General features: G+C 38.7%; 1 protein-coding gene across 1 annotated transcript in view; it reads left to right on the forward strand.

Annotated features, from left to right (window-relative positions):
- FOCAD (focadhesin) overlaps positions 1–23,529 on the forward strand; it is a 502,178-nt gene that overhangs the window by 385,683 nt on the left and 92,966 nt on the right. The window contains exons 22-26 of the mRNA XM_007952545.2: positions 362–450; positions 6,391–6,435; positions 16,152–16,260; positions 19,505–19,621; positions 22,466–22,704. Coding sequence (XP_007950736.1) covers positions 362–450; positions 6,391–6,435; positions 16,152–16,260; positions 19,505–19,621; positions 22,466–22,704 — 599 coding nt within the window. The remainder of the gene's footprint in view (positions 1–361; positions 451–6,390; positions 6,436–16,151; positions 16,261–19,504; positions 19,622–22,465; positions 22,705–23,529) is intronic.

Genomic DNA, 23,529 nt, shown 5'->3' on the forward strand with positions numbered 1-23,529 from the left:
TATATATATATATATATATATATACACTTTGCTGGTTTTTGTGTTTCTCTAGAGAACCCAATCTAACACAATTACCTTAGGGGATTTTTTTTAATGGGGCTTATAGTATTGAAATCTGCTTAAACAGATATCCCAGAGTGAAGTCCTCTGCACTGTGGTTGCTGAATATGCAGTTCTTCCAGAACAGACCTCTTTGGTGAATATAGACGTACCTGAGCTGTGATGTGATTATGTCCTTTCAAACTGTTCCTATCCAGGACACTAAAGGCCAGTTGGGAAAGAATGCACATTTTATCTAAGTGTTTTCCCAAGAAATTTTCAACCACAGAGTTTGCAAGTTGACGTATGCTGTGTTTTGCAGGGAAGAATAGCAGAGCTGGAGTTACAGTTAAAACACGGAAAAGAAGGACCTGAGGAGGTGCAGTACAAGAAAAGCACAGCCTGGCTCTGGTAAGGGAGTGGCATTGTACTGCTCATTATTTGTCACAGGAAGTGAACCATGAAAGAATGTATTATTTTAAAGGCTTTAAGTTGGGAGTTTTAACTTCTCTATGAACTTGAAAAAGAAAAGACAGACAATCTGATAGGTGTATTTGCCACCCACTCCTCAGATAAAATTATAAGAGAGATTTATTCATAAATCTTAAGTGTTTTTTATCGTTCCCTAAAGCAGTGTGGATTAGATATGCAAAGGATTTACTTTTCCTCCTTTTCTTCCCTTGTAACTGATTATTTTATATACTTTTGGAAGAAAAATTCTCTTTTTCTCTTTTGAGTCATTGCCCTCCTACATCACATTTAGTCAAGGAATCACACCCTTCCCCACCTCCCCTGACCTCCCATCCCAAGACATTTTCACTATTAGGAGCAACTTTACCATGTCAGGGCTTAATCTTTGGCAAAAACTCTATAATAAATTCCCACTATATTATCTAGAAATGTATAAATGCTGGCACATTAAAAGCAATCCAAATTGTTACATGGCATGGAAAGAATACCTTGTTAATGTTACAGCATCCTAAATGTAAGTAAAGTGCCAAGAATCTAAATAGAATTGCCCATGTCCACAGGTTGCTTTCATCTAAAAATTTGTTCAGAGGTTACTGTTTCTTAATTTATACTTACTAAAAATTGGCATACTTAGAAATGCTAAAGTAAAGGTTATATATACATGTGTGTGTTTGTGTGTTTATTTCTATCTTAAGTTTGATTTCCCAGTTTATAAAACAAAAAAGCACAGCAATATAATGTAAAATGTTATGGTGCTGGATTTAAGATCATTGTTCTTAGGTGCCATCCAGTTGGTTCCTGCTCATAGGAGCCCTATGTACAACAGAATGAAACACTGCCCAGTCCTGCACCATCCTCACAATCATTATGTTTAAGTCCATTGTTTCAGCCAGTGTGTCAGTCCATCTTGTTGAAGGTCTTCTCTTTTTTCATTGACTTTCTGCTTTCAAGAAGCATACTTGACTTCTCCAGGGACTGGTCCCTCCTGATAACTTGTCCAGAGTATGCAAGAATATGAGTCACCATCCTTGCTTCTAAGGAACATTTCTGGCTGTACTTCTTCAAAGACAGATTTGTTCTTTCTTCTTCCAGTCCATAGTATATTTGATATTCTTCTCCAACACCATAAATTCAAAGGCATCAATTCTTCTGTCTTCCTTATTCATTGTCCAGCTCTTGCATACATAGGAAGCAGTTGAAAATATCATAGCTCAAGTCAGGCACACCTTAGTCCTCAAAGTGACATCTTTGCTTTTAAACATTTTAAAGAGGTCTTTTGCTGCAGATTTTCCCAGTGCAATATATTGTTTGATTTCTTGACTGCTGCTTCCATGGGCATTGATTGTGGATCCAAGTAAAATGAAACCCTGAAAGTGTCAATCTTTTCTCCATTTATCATGATTTTCCTTATTGATCTATTTGTGAAGATTTTTGTTTTCTTTATGTTGAAGTGTAATCCATACTGAAAGCTGTAGTCTTTGGTCTTCATCAGTAAGTGCTTCAAGTCCTCCTTGCTTTCAGCAAGCAAGGTTGTATCTTCTGCACATCTCAGGTTATTAATGAATCTTCCTTTAATCCTGATGCCGTGTTCTTCTTCATATAGTCCAGCGTCTTGAATTGCTTGCTCAGCATACAGATTGAGTATGATGAAAGGATACAACCCTGATGCACACATTTCCTAGTTTTAAACCATGTAGTAGCCCTTGTTACGTTTGAATGACTGCCTCTTGTTATGTGTACAGATTGCAGATGAGCACAATTAAGTGCTCTGGAATTCCCATTCTTTGCAGTATTATCTACAATTTGTTACGATCCACACAGTTGAACGTCTTTGTGTAGTCAATTCAACACAGGTAAACATCTTTCTAGTATTCTCTGTTTTCAGCCATAATCCATCTGACATCTTCAAGGATGTTCCTCATTCCATGTCTTTTTTTGAGTCCAGATTGAATCTCTGGCATTTCCCATTCAATGCAGTCATTTTTTAATTATCCTCAGCAAAATTTTACTTGGGTGTGATGTAAATGAGGAGCTATGGTGGCATAGTGCCTAAGGCATTTGGCTGCTAGCCGAAAGGCTGGTGGTTCAAATGCACCAGCCATTTCTCAGAAGGAAGATGGGGCAATCTATTTCTATAGTGACATTGCCTCAGAAACCCAAGGAGGGGTCACTGTGAGTCAGATCCAACTCAACAGCAGTGAATTTGGTTTTTGGTTTGGTGATATTAATGATATTGTTTGATAATTTCCACATTCTTTTGGATCACCTTTGTTTGGAATGGGCACAGGTATGAATTTCTTTTAGTTGGTTGACTGGGTAGCTGGCTTCTAAATTTCTTAGCAGAGATGAGTGTGGTGCTTCCAGCATTGCATTCATTTCTTGGAACATCTCATTTGATCTTCTGTCAATTCTTGGAGGCTTGATTTTTTTTGCCAATGCCTTCAGTGCAGCTTGAAATTCTTCCCTCTATACCAGTGCTTCTTGATCATAGGCTACCTCCTAAAATGGTCAATGTTGACCAACTCTTTTTGGTACAGTGACTCTGTGTATTCCTTCCATCATCTTGTGATGCTTCCTGCATAGTTCAGTATTTTGCCCATATAATCCTTCAATATTGCAACTTGAGGCTTGAAGTTTTTCTTCAGTTCTTTCAGCTTGAGAAATGTCAATTATGTTTTTCTCCTTTGGTTTTCTAACTATAAGTCTTTGAACATTTTATTTATGATTAGAGATGAAGTGTTTCAGTTTTGTTCTTATTTAATATTATCCTTTGCATATAGTTTTAATTTCATCATATGAAAGTAATAATTTGGCCATTTGGTATATTGGTATATTTCTTATACTCTCCAGACTTTACCAGTTGCCTTCGAATCAGTTCTGACACATGACGATCCCATGTGTGTCAGAGTAGAGCTGTGCTCCATAGGGCTTTCAACAACCATGACCTTTCAGAATCAGATTGTTAGGCTTTTCTTACAGCTGCCACCCTTTTGCTCAGTAGACATTGAACCATTTGCATCATCAAGGACTCCTCTTCAGAATTTATATAGTGTTATATGTATTTATGTCCCAGGTGTGAAACTCATGGTGTTCATGGTGTGTGAGTATAAACGTCTCACTCACTGCCGTCAAGACTCCTAGTGACCCCTTCTTGGGTTTCCGAGATGGTATCTCTATGGAAGTAGATTGCCCAGTCTTCCTTCCTTGGAATGGGTGGTGGGTTTGAAACACCAACCTTCTGGTGAGCAGTCAAATAAATGCTTTAGGCACTGTGCCACCGAGCTCCTATAAAGAGGGTAGGTCCCTAGAATTTCCTTAAGAAAAAGATAGAGCTAGGTAATCACTATTAAACTTGCAGTAAATGAAAAGCTGTCTTGAAGTCAACACTTTAGTTAGCACTTAATTGGAACACTGCCCCCAAATCCAGACTCATACCTGCTGTTTAAAAAAAAAACAACTTTTTTTTTTTTTTCTGTCCTCTAGAGTTTAGACCTTTTCTCAGAGCTGGTTTATTTGATTTGTGTTTATGTATCTGGTTTTAAAGTTTTTTAATCAGTGGCATGTTAGATGTCTTAAATTCATAAAACAGAGTTGTGATCATTTCAGTGACTAGGGACATAGGGAAGTCTGCTAACAATGCAGTAAATGTAAACCACTGATAAAAAGCAGATTTTAAAATAGCTCATCTTGCTTGTGGCCATTAATTGTAGGATCGACACCCTCATATCACTGACCCAAAAAAAAAAACCATACTCGCTACCATCAAGTCGGATCCAACTCATAGCGACCCCTCCATGGGTTTCCAAGGCAGTATCACTATGGAAATAGATTGCCCAGTCTTCCTTCTGAGGAGTGGCTGGTGGATTTGAACCACCAGCCTTCTGGTTAGCAGCCAAGTGCCTTAGGCACTATGCTACCATCGCTCCTAGACAGAACATTAGTGATTAAGGTAGGAAGAGAACTAAGAGAGAGTAGAGTACAAAAAGCTGACAGAAAAAAAGTATCTCAAGAGAGGAATGATCAATTGTGTCAAATTCTGCTGTAAGGCTACAAAAGATATAGACAGATTGAACATTATATTTCACCACTTGACAGAAGCTGTTTTGGTGTAGTTACGGGCACAAAAGCCAAACTGTAGAAGGCTCTAGAGAGAGTGGAAGGGGTGGAACTGGAATGGTCAAGTGTAGACTACTCTTTCAGGAGTTTTGATGTATAAACCAAAAAAACCAACTCACTGCCATCGAGTCAGATCTGACTCACAGAAACCCCTTCTTGGGTCTCCGAGGCGGTATCACACAGAAGTAGATTGCCCAATCTTCCTTCCAGAGGAATGGCTGGTGGGTTTGAACTTCCAGCCTTCTGGTTAGCAGTCAGATGCCTTAAGGTTGATTTTTGCTGGACTACTAACATAAAAGTTGGGCATTTGAACCCAGCCAGTGGTATTGAGAAAGAAAGGCCAAGATTATAGTCATGAAAACCCTATGGAGCAAGCAGTTCTACTGCATAACATAGGGATTACCTTGAGTCAGAATTAACTCAAGGGTAATAGGTTTGGTTTGGATGAATGAGAAGCAGAGAAAAGGGGCAATAGCTGAAGAGCTTTCTTCTTTCTAAGATGGTAGATATTGCAACTTGTTCACATGCTAAGAGAAATGAAATACAAGTAAAGAAGGGAAATTGGTGATGCAGCAGAGAAACAGAATAGGTGAAGAAAGAAAAGTTTCACAGTGGAAGGTTTGGCCTTAGATGAAACTAAAGACAGGTCATCATCGTTAAATATTCCATGTTGACCAATAGAAGATTACATTAATTTCACTATACTCCATTTAAGAAGGTGAAATATATTGTGAAATGGTTTTTTAAAATACAAGTATAAGGTCTGTCATAGCAGTTTTCAACAATTGTAAAATTTTCACTCTTAATTCTCAAAGAGTACTGGGTAGCTAAGATTGTGTTATATTTTGAATGCAAATATTTATGAATGAAAATATAGTTTATATTTGAATGCAAAAAATATTATAATATTTATAAAAATTGAATTTATAAATTTAAAGCATATGGTGAAAATGTTTGAAGTGAAAAGTGGAATTCACTTCAAAATGCAAATTGCCAGCCAGTGGTTATTTTTCATTTTATCTCAAAGTTCCTATATTTAAAAATATATATATATATGATCTGTGATGATTTGAACCAAGCATCCCTTACTTCGTACCCACAAGTATAATTCTCTTTTAACTTCAGTGTGATTATGTAACCAAATTTTATTAATTTTATTTTATATACACACATAATGACTATTCCGTATCTACAGTTTTGAAATAGTAAAGTTATTTTCTGGTGTGCTGTTATGCAACAAACAGATAGAGAACAATATAAAGGACATTTGTTTGTATATCCACCAAGGAACTCTAGTGGTGCTATGGCATTGGGCTGCTAATCAAAAGGTCGGTGATTCAAACCTTCCAGCTGCTCCATGGGAGAAAGATGAGGCAGTCTACTTCTATAAAGATTTATAACCTTGGAAACCCTATGGGGGGTCACTGTGAGTTGGAATCGACTTGATAGCTGTGGGTTTGGATTTGTATACCCACTACTCAGTTCAAGAGAAGGTACTGTTACAACACTGCCTATACTTCTCCTCAGCTACTTTCACCTCCTTCCTCATCTCCACCTCAGAAGAAAAAAAAATGAAGCTTTCTTTGAAGTAAAGCCCTGAAACTGAAAGTACAGCTCTTTTCACGTTAATCTGAAATTCTACATGTGTAGTTTTAAGATCTGAAGTCACTACTAGAAGGTTCTTATTAATTGATTGGATAAAAGAAAAGATCACATTCTTGCTATCACATAAACACTGATACCTATTTTCCATCTTCTTTTCAGGATCCGAGACATGTTGACTGATGAGATCACCAAGGCAGCCACAAAGTAAGATTCTTTTATTCTCTTACCAAAATTTGTTTATGAACTTTTTGTTTTTCCCTAGAAGGTAAAAACCCACTGCCAATGAGTCAATTCTGACTTACAGAAACCCCCATTGGGTTTCCATGGTGGTAAATCTTTACAGAAGTAGAATGCCCCATCTTCCCATAGCTAACCAACCATCTGGTTAGCAGTCAGATGCCTTAAGCACTGTCCCACCAAAGCTCCTTAATAACTTTGTTGTTGTTGTTGTTATATGCCATGGAGTCGGACCCGACTCATAGCCGACCCCTCCTTGGGTTTCCGAGGCAGTATCACTATGGAAGTAGATTGCCCCCATCTTCCTTCTGAGGAGTGGCTGGTGGGTTTGAACCGCGAGCCTTCTGGTTAGCAGTCAAGTGCCTTAGGCACTACACTACCAATCATAACTTTAAGGAGTTTGAAGTACTTTTCAATGATTTTTCAAAAATCACTTTTTATCCTTTCCCATACTAAGTTCGTTTTTGTTATGTCTTTTTGTGAAAATACAAAGAAACTGGTAAAAACATGTAATTTTTACATCAAGAGTCACTGAGCTTAACTCCAAAACCTCAACATCAAAAAGACAAACAATCCAATTAAAAAGTGGACAGAAGACATGAATAGACAATTCATCAAAGAAGATATTCAGGCAGTCAACAAACATTTGAAAGAAATGCTCATGATCATAAGTGATTAGAGAGAAGCAAATCAAAACAACAATGAAATACCATCTTATCCCAGCAATAATAGCAAAGTTGAACAAGACAGAAAATAACAAATGCTGGTGAGGATTTGGAGAGATTGAGACTCTCATACACTGCTGGTGGGACTGTAAAATGATACAACTACTATGTAAAACAGTGTGACAGTTCCTTAAAAAGTTGGAAATAGAAATACTATTTGATCCAGCAATCCTATTAGTAGACATATATCCTAAAGAAGTGAGAGCCAGGACATGAATAGTTACATGCATACCCATGTTCATTGCAGCACTATTCACAATAGCAAAGAAATGGAAACAACCTAAGTGCCTATCAATGGGTAAACAAACTATGATACATACACATGATGTAATACTATGGAACACTAGAGAATAACGTAGAATCTGTGAACACCTCATTACGTGTATGAACTTGGAGAACATTTGCTAAGTGAAATATATCAATCACAGAAGGACAAATACTGTATTAGTCTACTATTGTAAATAATCAAGGAAAGGTTTACATGTGGAAGGGAACTTTCTTTGTTGGTTACCAGGGATGGGGGGGAAGGGAATGTAAAATTATTGAAAAAAGTAGTGATTTGGGTGAAGGAAATGACAATATACTAAAAGCAAGTGACCAACACAATAACACTAAGGAAAAGGAAGACACAGAGCAGTACACAACAGGTATAGACAATAAAGATAAACACTTTTACATACATAATACTGCATTTCCAGTAATAACAAAGATTAATCTAGAAACATAGGTAGACGGGTTAAATGATCAGGTATGTCTAGGCAAAAGGGAATATATCCGTGACTATATGTAAGTTTAGGAGCTCTGGTAGCATAGTCCCTAAGGCACTTGACTTATAACCAGAAGGCTGGTGGTTCAAACCCACCAGCCAGTCCTCAGAAGGAAGATTGGGCAATCTACTTCCATAGTGATAGTGCCTTGGAAACCCAAGGAGGGGATCGCTATGAGTCGGGTCCGACTCAATGGCACATAACAACAACAACAACATATATAGGTTTGACAAATGGTATTTCTACATATGTATTTGTGCTGTAAGAATGTCCATATATATAATATAGCTAGTAGGACAAAGTTATGATGATTTCTTAGCCATAGCCAAATACCCTGAGGCCTTGAGTGACTAGGTCCACAGGCTCAAGACCATGGTCATAGGGGACATTGAGCTCAATTGACATAATATACTACACAAAAACATTGTTCTATATGCTACTTTGGTGAGTAGTGACTCAGGTCTTAAAAGCTTACAAGCAGCCATCTAAAATGCAACAAGTCGTCTCTCCTTCTTTGGAACAAAGAAGAATAAAGAAAACCAAAGGCACATGGAAACAGTTAGTCAAAGGGTCTAGTGGACTATGTGAACCTCAGCCTACATGACCCTGAGACCAGAAGAACTAGATGATGCCCAGCTATTACTGTCAACTACTGGGAAAGGGATCAGAATAGGAGATCCTGGATAAAGTGGGAGAAAAATGTGGAACTAAACTCAAAATTATTAAAAGAGACTAGCCTTACTGGTCTGATAGAAACTGGTGAAACCCCTGAGACTGTGGCCCCCAAGTGATCCTTTGGGCCTGGAATTAAACTAGTCCAGTGGCTTCCAGCCATACAACAGACAGTTGTATAAGGTAAATATTTATAACAGGTAGGTACGCTCCTTAGAACAATCAACCATGGGAAACCAGAAGGGCATATTTTCACAGGGAGATAGAGAGCAGGAAGCCATAGGAAAGAAGGACAAAGGGAAAGGGTAAACAGAGGGAGGAAGTGGGAAGAGAGCTGTTATATTATAGGCATTGCAGTCAATGCCATGAAACAAAATGTGTGTGAACTGTTGTATGGAAAATGAATTCATTCCGTAAACTTTCACCCAGATCACAATTTGAAAAAAGAAGAAAAGTCACTTAGCTTGAAGCCTTGCTGTATACCTAACAAAATGCCAGCAGCTTTGGCTTAGATTTAAAGCAGATGTAACTTAGTTCAGGAAAAAAAGATAAAGATACCTTTGGTAATATGCGTCATGTGAATTCTACAAATAGATTATTAAATCTCAGATGTGAAACAACAAATAAATAGGAGTAGAACTTCATTTCATTCCTTTCATGTTACTAAGACTATGAGTCGGGTCTGACTTGATGGCACATAACAACAACAACAACAACAAGACCTAGGTATCTAAAAATTAAATTTTTAAATACTTAAATATATTGTGAACATGTGATAAAAAAATTTCAGTCATACTTTTATATTTAATAAAAATACATAAGTCAGTGCCTCAAGAATTTTAATTTACCTTAAATCAGTTCTAAGAAAATTATGCCCTAATGAACTTAATTGAACAATCTCTTTGTTATCAAGCTGACTAGTTGTCCCTGGCAGTAAGTTACATGTCAGTTTATGTATACTTTTCCCTTCCACCATCATCTTTAACTGCTGACTTCATTTCTTCTTATCTTGACCTAGAGGATTTCATGTGTATTGAAGTCCATGTTGTTGTTGTTATGTGTGACTCATAGTCACCCCTCCTTGGGTTTCCGAGGCAGTATCGCTACTATCGAAGTATATTGCCCAATCTCCTTTCGAGGAGTGGCTGGTGGGATTAAACCGCCAACCTTCTGGTTAGAAGTTAAGTGCCTACGGCACTATGCCACCAGAGCTCCCTTGAAAGTCCATATTATCAAGAAATGTTTCATTGCAATATAGTTAAAACCCTCCCGTTCCCAGAAAGGTCTGTCATTAAATAGGTTACAGCTTAAGAAAAGCAGGAACGAATCATGGTTTACCTTAGAGTTAGCTTTCTACCAGTACTTTCTTAAGCAAGCTTATCACTGTCAAGTCTGATCCTACTACATGGTCACTAATCAGTCTCATGTCTTTTGAATATAGGGAAATTGAAGTGGTAATCCTCTAGTACTCAGTTTGGTAGGAGGCACTGAGAAATAGATCTGTTGACAAAATGAAAACTAAAGTACAGAGAGTCTTGGATAGGGACTCATGTGTGTTTGCTTATCCAATTTGGTGAATTGCAGACACAGTAGGAGAGCATTCATCTGCATATTGGAGGGGGGGCATTGGGAGGGTGAGCTGTCTTTGACCTTTACCTTTCAGAATTTGTTCTATTATGGAGTCTACTTAAATCCTATTATGACAGTGCCCTCTGGCATTTGCAACAAAAGATTTGAATGCTGAAGAAACTAGCAGCTTTCTGTTAAACTGTAATTTTGCCTTTCTAGTAGCATTTACCTTTTTCACTCTAGAATTTCATTTCAGTGAAACCTTAATCATCAGATTTGCAAAGCATCACTTCATGACTGATACCTCAGGAGATTGTGTTCACATTCTCAATGGTACTGAGTAAAAATAATCGATGTTCTCATGGTGTTACCTTTTCATTAAAAATTTCAAAGTATTTTATAGACCTTATCTAAGATGATCCTGACAATACTCAGCATGACAACAAGTGAATAGGAGATATATAAGGTGCAGAGGCTGAGAGATTCATGATAGAGCAGGGAGTGGAAGTCACTCTGCTTGCTGCCTTCTCTGCTTCTTCCCTTTAGCTTCCTTCAGCCATGTGATGTGGCCACCACTACTTGCTACCAGCTTAGCTTTCTGTTCCTTGTACCAGGGCTGCCAGGAGCTGATTTAATGGGAGCTCAGGTGGCATAGTGCCTAAGGCATTTCACTGCTAACCAGAGTGCTGGTGGTTCAAACCCACCAGTCACTCCTCAGAATTCTGGAAGGTTGGGCAATCTACTTCCATAGAGATTGGAAACCCAAGGAGGGGGTCACTATGAGTCCGGATCAACTCAAGGGCAGTGAGTTAGTAACTGAGTTAGGGCTTGTTTGGCCAAAGCCATAAATAAAATGCAGGAAGTAAAACACCGGTCACAGGTTAGACTGATTTCTTCATTTGAGAGCATTTTAAGTCATCAAGGACAGAACTCAGGATCAGAACATGGCTAAAACATGATGATTGATGTAAATGTATTTTCATTGATATTAATTAAATAAATTTGAACTTGAAAATAAAAATCTCCAGAGTTTGGTCACTTTACTAATATATAATCTAATACTTTGTCCCTAAGAAAGCATCATTGTAGCTCATCCTTCTTTTTGTGCTTTTTTAATAAGGTAATATCACTTTGTTTCAAAGAACAATTTAATTAAAATGTCTGTGATGCTGCCTAGATAAATACTGTATTGATACTGACTTGTTATCATGTAACTTACTCACTATTGTGTGACTAGTTACCAAACCAAAAAACCAAACTCACTGCCATCAAGTGGATTCCAACTCATAGCAATCCTGTTGGGTTTCTGAGGTGGTAAATCTTTGCAAAACTAGATTGCCCTACCTTCCTTCCACAGAGCTGCTGGTGGGTTTGAATCGCCAGCCATCTGGTTAGCAGTCATCTGCCTTGGGTACTGCACAACCAGAGCTCCTTGTCTGAGTAGGAGGGGACAGTTATTTGATCAAGATGATGCATTTTTACTGCACTAGTTGTAGATTTTCATCTGGCCAGCTCCTCCTTGAATTTGTTTCCCTACGTAGGTATTGAGTGTCTTCCCTTCTTAAGGCATTGTGCTTGACATATAAGGAATGCAGAGGTGAGCTTGGCCCCAGTGGCAGTCCAAACCAAACCAAACTCATGGCCGTGAAGTTGGTTCCCACTCATAGTGACTCCCTTTGGATTTGTAAGGCAGTAAATCTTTAGAGAAGTAGATTGTCCCATCTCTTCCTTCTTTTCTGAAATGTGTAGCTTAGCCAAGGCATGCAGTGTGTGGACTGTAGACTAATTTTTCTCTTTAAAGATTAATTAATTAATTAATCCACATTCTTATTAATTCTGAAACCAAAAGTCTAATTAAGAGTGTATTTAAATACATTTTTCTCCATTTGACAAGAATAATTGCACACTCAGATATTTCATAATCAGGGAAACTCCGGAAGTAAAATCATTTTAATATTGTGACTAACTTTTCTTTTAAATTTTTAGGGTTAGAAAGGTATTTTTATATCATCTTGTCTAATTTTCTTATTTTTCATGATTTGATACTAGATTACTGGTGACCATGTAAATGCTTCTCTACAGAGTGAATAAACCTGGGACCTAATTCTCAGATTGTGGTAGTATAGGCAGATTAGAATTTCTGGGAGATGAATATGTGTTCTGATTTCATAACCTGAGCTCCATATTAATCTTGTTCAATGTAAACATTGCCTTATTCTACTACTTGTAGCCATAATCACATAAGAATCCTGCCCCTGCAACCACATTCCTAACATCATAAAACCAAGATGGGAACAGCTCACATGACAGGGCAATCACATTCCTCAGGTCCTGAGCTAAGGAAGGATCACTGTAGAAGAAATAATGCAAATATAAATGTACTACTTATATGGCATTTCCTGATAACAGGCCATTCTTGAGATGTCCTCTAGCCAGTGTTAACCAGTTTAGGAGCCTGTGCATCTCTGCCCTCCTTTACTGCCTGATGAACTAAGATGGATGATCCAAGACAAAACCAAGACACGAACCAGGAGCAAATGGCAGAATACACCTGCACAGAAGTCCTGGAATCCATGTTGGAACACATAGATTCCATTTTAGAAAAAGACTGTGTATGCATCTAAGCCTGAAGGAAGTTGAAGTCTATCTTAGGAGTTTATCACAACGTTGTTCAGCTTCCTGAGTTTTGCAAAAGGGTCAGGATTTTAAGAATACCTGCCAGCATAAGGTCTTTTGAAATCATGTACCCCATGGCCATAAAAACCCCTAGCCTGTAAGGCTTGGGGAGATACACATGGCGTTCGTTGCCTCTGGCCTGTGTGTCTCCACTTTGCAAGGTTATTATCCTCTTATTAAAATTTTCTCTGAGCTGCAGCTGACTTTCTAGTCATTATTCCAGAACTTGGCTTGTGACAAGATCACTGAGAATTTAAAACCATTTTAAAAAATCTAACCTTGGGGATTCATAGCCATTTTGTAGGAGGATCCAAAAACCAAACTCACTACCGTCGAGTTGATTCGACTCATGGTGATCTCTCCTTGGGTTTCCGAGGCAGTATCTCTACAGAAGTAGATTGCCCAGTCTTCCTTCTGAGGAGTGGCCAGTGGGCTTGAACTGCCAGCCTTCTGGTTAGTAATCAAATGCCTTAGGGACTACTCAGGATATTGCCATTTAAGGAACATGGTAATACTGGAAATAAAAATTTAATTTCGTTTTTTGTTAAATTATTATACAACTAGGGCTCTAAACTAAAAAAACCAAACCCACTGCCATCAAGTCAATTCTCATTCATAGTGACCACCACTGGGTTTCCAAGGTGGTAAATTGGTAGATTGCCCAGTCTTGCTTCTGTGGACTGGCTGGTGGGTTTGAACCACTAGCCTTCTGGTTAGCAGTCAGATGCCTTAGGCATTGTGCTACCAGAGCTCCTTGGCTAGGATTCTAAGAATGCCTTGTGTTTTGGTGGATTATAATTAGCTATGAAGGAACTCTGGTAGCATAGTGCCTAAGGCGCTTGCCTGCTAACCAGAAGGCTGGCATTTCAAACCCACCAGCTATTCCTTGGAGGAAGGTTGGGCAATCTTCTTCCATAGTGATATTGCCTCGGAAACCCAAGGAGGGGTCACTATGAGTCAGGTCCAGTTCGACGGCACGTAACAACAACAACAACATAATTAGCTATATGGGTGCTCGATAATCCTCACTGCAGAACTCTAGCATAACCTAGGTTAGAGCCATCCACTTAGACCTCAAGACCTCTTCCCCCTTTTCTTTCCTGCCCCACACCGCCCCTAATATAAATTTTGATATCTTACCAACTTATGACAAGCCTCATAAAGAAATGAAGCTAACGGGGTGTTGTGGTTACCTAGTGCCACTCTGACAACAATATACCACAATGTGGATGGCCTTAACAAACAGGAGTTTATTCTCTTACAGTTTGGAGGCTTTAAGTCTAAGTTCAAAGTGGAAAGCTCTAGGGGCTGGGTGAAAGCCCCTCAGCCTTGGGGTCCAGCTCTGCCTCCTGCTTCCGGCCCACTGGAACTAGAGGCATTTCTTCACTCAGACAGCTGCTGGCTGCTGCCGAGAAGCCCATGGTTGACAAGTAAAAAGGCACAGTCCCGATGTTACCAAACCACATGGCAGGCCATTAACTTAAGTCCATTGTAAGTCCCAACATCGGCAGAGCGTGACAGGCTGCTGAACAACGACACGGCTACATACAGTGTCCAAGCATGCCATAAGCTAGAGACCATTCCCAAAGCTGCTGCTTATATATGGGAAGCAGACCGCATACCCAAAGGCAGCTACTCAGCTGCTTGTGGTAGATCCCACCATGAAGTTGATTGCCAGTCTCATCATGGGGAATAACTACCACCAGCTGCCCAGCCACTCAACCAGGCCCAACCAAGTTGACAAACATAACCACCACACGGGGGAATGAACAAAATGGCTAAGTGTGTAGTGCAGGTCTTTACCCTCTCTGCGTGCCTATCCTTATGGGAGTATGAAGGAAGCTAAGAAGAAAGGACGAATGGATGGATGTAAGGACTTGATAATGGGAAGTCCTAAATCCAGTTCTTACCAAATGGGAGCAAAAATGCAAGAACAAATGTATACACTAACTTTTTAATACACACTGACTCACATGTTCTGTCATGACAGTGGCCTGGACCTAGAGGTTCTAGGTGGCCTGTCATGGGCAGCAGGGCTGGGTGTCTTCTTTATCCTATGTGTCTGCACTGGGGTAAGTAGGGAGAGGTTCTTGGATATATGCACTGAATTCAGGTTCTGATCTTGAGTCCAGGTTTTAGGGCTCATTCTCTGGATTTATGGGAGCCCATAATCGTAGGACTAAGAACTGAACCATCTGATGGTATGCATGCCCTATGGCTTGAGTTCTGCTGTGACAGAATGAGCAAACCAAGCGCATCTCTTCAGTGGCCCATTTGAGACTTTCTTCTATAGGATTAGTTTGGAATTATGGAATAATTCTAAGTGCACATTTTCAACTGGTGAGCATAATGAAAATGTTGTTGTTATGTGCCGTCAAGTCGGACCTGACTCATAGCGACCCCTCCTTGGGTTTCCAAGGCAGCATCACTACGGAAGTAGATTGCCCCATCTTCCTTCCGAGGACTGGCTGGTGAGTTTGAACTGCCAGCCTTCTGGTTAGCAGTCAAGTGCCTTAGCCACTATGCTACCAGAGCTCCTATAATACACTTTAGTTTTTTCGATACTAAATTCAAAAGTCAAACAGACTTTATTGCTAATGTTAGAAAACTTTCATTTGAATGATATAAAAGGGAAACTTTCATTCCAAATAGTCTAAAAATAGGCCTTTTGCACATCTTACCTATAGTCTTAAAATTGTATTATAAACTGCCTTTGTGGTTGCTGGCTTTGGCATATTGAGAGAGGAGAGGAAAATAATGACTGAGAAAGCTGCCAGTGTGTCAAGTTGCAAGTAAAGAATGGTGCCTGAGGTGGTTCACTAGAAGCTATTCTACACACTGGTGCTTCAGAAAAGCCAGAGGCATTCTGTTCTCGGGGGTTATCCACATAACGGTCCTTGGTTGTGTTTTCAGAACAAGCCAATAAATTTAAATTGGCCAGAGTGGCCAGAAGAAGATCACTTAGGAAATACAATTTCAAATTATGAAAAGAAAACTTAGGGAAAAATAACTTAGATGTATAAACTTGATTTTTTACCTTACAAAAAAACATAATGACCATACATGGAAGAGGAGAGTTAAAAATTATCACAGCTGTCAGAAGAAGGAAAGACACCATTGACATCAGGCAAAAATATAGACTTGGGTTTATGAGGCTCACTGAAGGAATGAGAGTGCTTCTTTGACTTCACCTGCCCTCCCTGTAATCGTACCTTCTGTTTTCCTGTTTAATGCCTCAAAAATCCTTTCTTGCAATTTTTTTCTTTTTGAACAGGGACAGCCCAGTGGTCAAAGGGAACGCACTGTTAGCCTTAAGCAGCCTTGCTGTCGTGACATCCAAACATGAAGCCAACCTCTCCTCAGACTCTGATGGGGCCTTGGAGGTGAGTTAGGGGTGATTTGAACCAGCTGGGCTTTGGTTGTATAACATTTGAAAAGTAGAGAAGTCTCTTTAAGCCTGGTTTTAGATGGCTTGGCCCTGGATTTAGGAGGTTCAGTTTTGTCATTACAACATCAGGTTATGCGACTTGATGGGCCTTTATGCTGTGAGCCTCGGTGTCTTCCTGGCTTTTCTTTGCTGCTTTTCTGTTTTGCTTTCTCCATCACAGTTAAGTGGTCATTTCCATTTGAAGGTGCCAATTTTATGCAACAGGGGTTGCCTTTTTGTGATTACATCAGTGGTAACCAATCTTAGGAGGTTAACTAGGCTTACTGAAAGTGAACACTGCTGTCAAAAAATGATAAATAAGCAGTATTTACTGACTGAAAAAAAAATGTGTACTTTGCATTTTAATTGTAGATGTCAATGACAAAGTGCCTATTCATTTTTGCAAGGCATTTATTTGTTAATTACACATGTGGTGAGATGGCCAGTGTTCATTTCCAATGTACTTTTTCAGATAATTCAAAACAAACAAAACGCAACACACTGCCATCAAGTCGGATCCAACTCATAGTGACCCCTCCTTGGGTTTCCGAGGCAGTATCACTACAGAAGTAGATTGTCCAACCTTTCTTCTGAGAAGTGGCTGGTGGGTTTGAACTGCCAGCCTTCTGGTTAGCAGTCAAGTGCCTTAGGCACTATGCCACCAGAGCTCCTCTGTTTCTGTTAGGGATTGTAAATTTGAAAAAAAGGCTTTGATTCTAGTCAAAATAAAAAGGCATGGATTTATTCTTTCTTTAAGTCTCATTATCTGGTAGCTGTCATTATCTGGAGACAGTATAGCTGGGTGGTTAAAAAACAGACTGTGGACTAGGAGAGTCCTGTATTTAAATCCTAATGCTTCAATTCTATGGCCAATTGCTGGCAATTTTCCCTTTCAAAGCCTGTTTGCCCATCTGTAAGATGGGGGTAAAGATACTTACCAGGCAGGATTATTGTAAGAATTAAATGTTAGTACAGTGGTTTAATAGATGCTAACCACCCGGTAAATAGTAACCATTAGTAGCAGCAGCACCAACTACATCATGGTATTAAACTATTGTATTGTAAACTGTCCTGAAGAGAGAGTTTTATGCTGGCTCATTAAATAAGAGTACCTGCTTCCATGCCTACAAAAGAAAGTAGTAAAATCACATAAAACATGATTGACAGTTGTTTTCAAATAAAATTACCTGCTCTCTTCTCAAACAGAGTTTGAGCCCTCATTTGTGGGCTTGATACTTTTACAGCAAAAATTGAGACTTTATTCAACATTATTCAGCTTGGCTCTCTCCTCTCAGAGTATCCTATTGGCCATCTATACTTGGCTTTTTTTCTCCCCCGTGGTCGGGTTTTTTGGTTGCAAGCAAAGAAAACAACTCTGACTCATTTAAGTGAAAAAGGAACTGGAAGGATATGGAATCTGGAAGCTCATGGAATTAAAGGCAAAGGTTGAAAACCAAGGTTTGGAAAAAATAGGAACCAAGACAATTTGGAACGTCCAAGCGATAGGTGCAGACCCCCTCCACTGGGACAGATTTTCTTGAGTCACTTCATGTCCTTGCATCACTCACTTGAGATTCAGAGTCCCCTGGTTCCATGCTTAACTCATGGCAAGCAGCTGGACTGAGGTTTAACCAAGGTTCAAGTACTGCAGGAGGGGGAATTCCCCAAAAGGTATTACTACTAGTAAACAAGAAAAATGTGCTATGTAACAAAAATCACAAATGTCTGTTACACACAGAAAGGGGAAGAGTTCAAGGGATCATTGCATGGAAGTAAGGATATAATTAGTTTTACATGAAAAGTTTAATTTTAAATCCAGAATCTTATTTTAATGAGAAAGATGAAAACATTTTTTTAAAGAATTGTTTTATATACGGAAAGATCCCTGGACTACTTGAGCAGAGGTGATACTATCAAAAATCAAAACTTTTTTTTTGAGTTTTGATAGTATCCTCTCGCTCTGGTGATATTTATGCCAGGCCACCAGTTGTACAAAGTCCTTAGATGGTATAAATGGTTATACTGTAAGCCCCTAACCTAAAGATTGGCAGTTGGAATCTACCCAGAGGTGCAAGGCCTGACAATCTACTTCAGAAAAAATCAGCCATTGAACACTCTATGGAGCCTAGGCCTAAGGCATTCTAATACAAATTGGATCACGGTGAAGAGTGGGAATTGACTCAACAACAACTGATGTACAAATTGTACAGGTAATTTGCCCCAATAATGACTGGGGCCTAATTGAGAGTTTTGAATTTCATCCTCTCTTGCTCTTTATTATCTTTTCCCTTTTGTTTGTTGCTGTCAAACATAGACCACAACACACTGAGAAGCTGAACAGCCAAAATAGGGGGGGGGGGGCTTTTTTTCTTGATAACCTTGCCTTTGGCTGTCACTCAGCACAAAATCAAGGCCTGATTATTATAGTAAAGTTGAAGTATTTCAACTTCATTCAGATCTGCGTGTGACCAGCAACTAAAGATCTTAAGAAGAATGCCTTGTTTGGTTCAGGGAATTAATTCCAAGGAGAGAATCAACACACATTGACCTTTTATAGTTTGCACCACCTGCACTTTCCCATGTCTGTCAACAACTGCCTTTGCCACCCATGGTCATGAATGATTTTCACAACCAAATTCTACCTTTAATGAGTGTTTTTTTTTTTTTTTTTTTTGACCTACTGTTTCCTCTTCTTTTCCAAACTCAAGATCATTTATGTTTTCATACCTAATTTTTCAAATACCTAGGCAAATGTCATGATTCTTAAATGAAGTCTTTATGGTAATAGTACAGAAATGCTAGAGATGTTGATCAAAATTTCGTAGGTCACTTTATTGCTTCCTTTGTGAATTAAGTTATAGAATTCAGAAGATTTAAATGGCTTTCTATGCACATCTCTCCCTTTAACCTCCACATTATCCTCACTCTAATTCACTAAACTTGGGAGAACTCTGAAGAGCTCTTGAATATGGTCTGTAGCCCCCATCCTCTTACCTCTGTTAAGTCTTGTATAAGAGATAAATCTTATTCCTGGTGGGGCACAGGTGTCAATGTGTATTTGTCAAATAACCATTCACCTCATGTGAAGGTAACTTTAATAATAACACTTTATTAGTCAATATAAAAGAGAGTTATACACATAATGTTTAGATTTAGTTTCTATTTTTCCATTATCATTTCATGTTTTTCTTCGTCTGCAGATTCAACCTAATTTCCTTTCAGTGAAAGAGTGGGTTTCCATGGTGCTTGATACCCTCCTGGTCATTGTGGATAGTCATTATCAACCCAGAGGACGAATCTTCTCCTCATTCTATTACGTAAGTCAGAGTAATAATAAAATGCTCAGAAAACTCAAAGGTTGACTCATTTCATACCAATTATTTGCATGAAATTCCATGATATGTTGTTGTTGTTATGTGCCATCGAGTCGGACCCGACTCATAGCAACCCCTCCTTGGGTTTCCGAGGCAGTATCACTATGGAACTAGATTGCCCAACCTTCCTTCCGAGGAGTGGCTGGTGAGCGTGAACCTCCACCCTTCTGGTTAGCAGTCAAATGCCTTAGGCACTACTCTACCAGAGCTCCTGTGATATAATAATTTTTAGCTTGGCTGTGCGTTAGAATCACCTGGGGAACTTTGTTGTTGTTGTTATGTGCCGGCGAGTTGGACCCGACTCATAGTGACCCCTCCTTGGGTTTCCGAGTCAGTATCACTACGGCAGTAGATTGCCCCATCTTCCTTCCGAGGAGTGGCTGGCTGGTGGGTTTGAACCGCCAGCCTTCTGGTTAGCAGTCAAGTGCCTTTAGGCACTATGCTACCAGAGCTCCTTAGGGAACTTTATGTATATGGCAAAGAGAAATACTTATGTGTGATCTCAGCTCTGATTTACTTGGTTGTAGTTGGGCCTTAGACATCAGCATTTTAAAAGATCTCCAGGCTATTCTAATATTTAGTTACAGTTAAGAGCTACAGTTGCATTAGAATGAACATTGGCTGAACAGTGTATGTAGTCATACTTTTGTCATTTCAGGCTATGTGAACATGAGCAATTCATTTAATCTCTTTGGACCTTTATTTCCTTGTTTATAAAATGAGAGTCATGAATTATACTGTCTGTGCTGATGGTAACCCTACTTTACCCCTTATTAACTTTGTGGCTGTTGACCTGATACTGAACTTCTCTCATCCTTATTTTTTTACCTCTAAAATGAAGGTAAAAATTAATGCTTTGCCAACTTTATCATAGATTGTGAGGGTCTCATTATATAATTTATGTAAGAATGTTTTGAAAACTGAAATAACTCTGTTGATACAAAGAAAGATTGTTGTTGATACTTAAAAAGCACCACTTAATCATGTCTTTGCTCATGCTTATATACTAAGGATTGAAGCAAAATGAAAATACACTTTTTTTTAAGGTTTCCTTTTCCGTTTACTGGTTGTGATGCATGCTTTATTTTAGTATCCACATGGAATTATTTCAGTTTTTACCCTATCACTGTCCATTGCTTAGAGAATTATAGTGATCATGGGACAATCAGCTGAGTGGCAGAGGATTATACTCGATTTGAATAAAAATATAGCACAGATCCTGAACTGTTGCTAAGATCACAAATTTAGCCTGAAACCCCATTGCCTTAGGTCTTCTCTGTACAACAACAGTGTTTATGCCTCTGTCCTCCTGCCCTCAGAGGACCTGGTATGTATTCATCTGGGGATTCTACAGCTAGATTTTAGCCATACTTTATGACACAAAATAACTTACCAGATGATTCAGAATTAAGCTGGAAAGTAGATTTTTCTCTTGAAAGTAATTGCTTTATGATGATTTGCTTTCTGCCTGATGTTCTTATTTTTTTAATGATGAATGAAAAATCTGTTTAGAAGCTTATATGGAGGTCTTTGCAATGGCTATCTTGTTCAGACATTCACCAGGACAGGATACTGTCGACTTCTAATAATGCTGCTTAGTTCTTGCAAACCAATAAAAATAATTTCCTTACTAGCCAGCTCAGGGCTGCCTCTTACCTTTGTGGTTTTGCATTATTATACTCTTCAAAGCCCTACTTCAAAAAGTCACTTCCTTTATTTTCAGTGTCCTAGCATTGTCAGGATAATAGTACTATATGAACTTAAAGGATAACTTAGCACATGTTTGATTTTATCCTTATAGTGCTGAAGCTTAGAGAGCAAATGAGCATAGAATTAAAAACACTTTTAATGTGTTTTGACTGCAAGGAACATGGCCTTCACGTTGTATCTGAAAATTGGAAGTGGGTAATAGTGAGGAATGACAAATGGCCTTTTTTCTCCACTTGAGACATATTTATAAATCTGTATAATGTCTGGTAGCACTCTCTAACATGGAATTCTTATAGAAATTGTTCATATTCAACTTCCCTGTCATTTTATTAGGGCTGTTATTCATTTCTTTTCCCATAATTACATATAGGAAGGAGCATATAGGCTCTCCATTTCATTTTGAATAGTTAGTTATTGCTTTGTGACCAGAGGCTTTTAGGGTTTCAACATCCTTTTTAATTAAAAGGAATTAACCCCGTGTAGGAAATAATCCATCTACTGGGAAGCATTCCCACCAAAAATTTTGGGAGGTCTGCCAATAGATCTCCACACTAAACTTACACTCTTCCCTTAATGCTAAACTTAAAAGTCTTGTGTGTGTGTGTGTGTATGTTTTTTTTTATTGTTTGTTTGTTTGTTTTTTCCTTCTTTCTCTCCTGGACAACTCTTGGCTTTCTGGAGTTATATTTATAATGTGGCCTATTGATTTCTCCTAAGTGGGTACATTCACTTTGGGATTTGAACATTGAAACTGTTTGGAACACTGAAACTGTTCCAGCCTCAATAGTGAGGGAATTTGCACCCTTTAAAAAGAGGACAATTATAATTTGCTTTTCAAATTTAAAACAGTCACTTAGTGATTGTTTAGTAGCAAATTATTTCAGAAAGAATGAAAATCTACACTATAGACAAACACTTGCAAAAATAGTTTTTCTTTTTTTTAAATTATTTTTTTGGCCAGCAGGGGTGGGTCTAAAAGAAGCTCGTATTGTTGCATAGTGCTTTCGTGACAGGCATGTTTCCTTCATGTTTTAAACAAAGGGCAAACCCCTGTTTTCTTTCTTTGGCATGTCCTAGAAATCCTATTCTGGTGAAAACACAGCTAGTGCCATTGCCCGTTCTGCTGCCGCCACGGCTTTGTCTCTCCTCGTGCCAGTTTTCATTATCTCTTGCAAAGAGAAGGTTGAGGAAATCCTGAACATGCTGACTGCCAGGTTACCTGGGAAACCAAGTGCTGATGAGCCTCAAGCCGTGCAAATCCACATGGGCCTCGCTTTAGGGATGTTTCTCTCTCGTTTGTGTGAGGAGAAACTCAGGTACAGTTTATTAAAATATTCTTTTCCTGTTGGTAACTTAGATGAACTCTACACACATAAACATGGATAAGTAAACATTATATCTGAGAATATGTGGTTGCTAAACTTTTTTGAGATGGGCATGTTGATCCTTTTTTCTCTATTATGGGTGAATTTGTCTTTCTAAATACCATCATGTAGATATATATTAAAGTGATGGATTATTTGAAAATCATTTCAAATTGAGATGAAGCCCTGGATATATATGTGTGTAATAGATATGAAGAACAGTCTAAATCTTATGATGCTGTAAGTAAAGAAAAGCTGCGTCTTTGGGTTGTACAGTATGGAAATAATTGCTGCTTCTTTACTGATCGCATTATAAAATGGGAGGAAAGGATTGGGGATCCCTTGTGCCCCAGGGCTGTTGGGAGTCACTGAATCACCTGAGAACTGTGTGTACCCAGTTTTAAATACTACTTTATCCTGTGCCTTGGTTACATTTTTATAATCCTTAAAGAGTCTTAATCTGTGAATGTTATGTTGTGTGCTTTATTGACTTTGGCTGCTCATTTTTGGACTGCTGGCTTTACCCTTGAATGGAGCAAATGGAATATCAAAGGCCCAAGTGGAAAATTCCACTAGAGAAGTTTTCTTATGCATCAATCTACTTTAGTTTGGTGGTTCATTTTGTTTATTATTGATTTGACAACAAACAATAGGATGTTACATATCCAGACTGATTGTAACGTGGTACAACAGGAGTATCTGGATGTCATGAATATTTGGATGCTAGTGATTTGTAATTTAGCCCCATTTTCCTGCCTTGGGAAGTAGGTAGTAGGG

Source organism: Orycteropus afer, unplaced genomic scaffold, assembly GCF_000298275.1.
Source record: "Orycteropus afer afer isolate SDZICR_OR568_19922 unplaced genomic scaffold, OryAfe1.0 scaffold00345, whole genome shotgun sequence".
Classification (NCBI taxonomy): Eukaryota; Metazoa; Chordata; class Mammalia; order Tubulidentata; family Orycteropodidae; genus Orycteropus; species Orycteropus afer.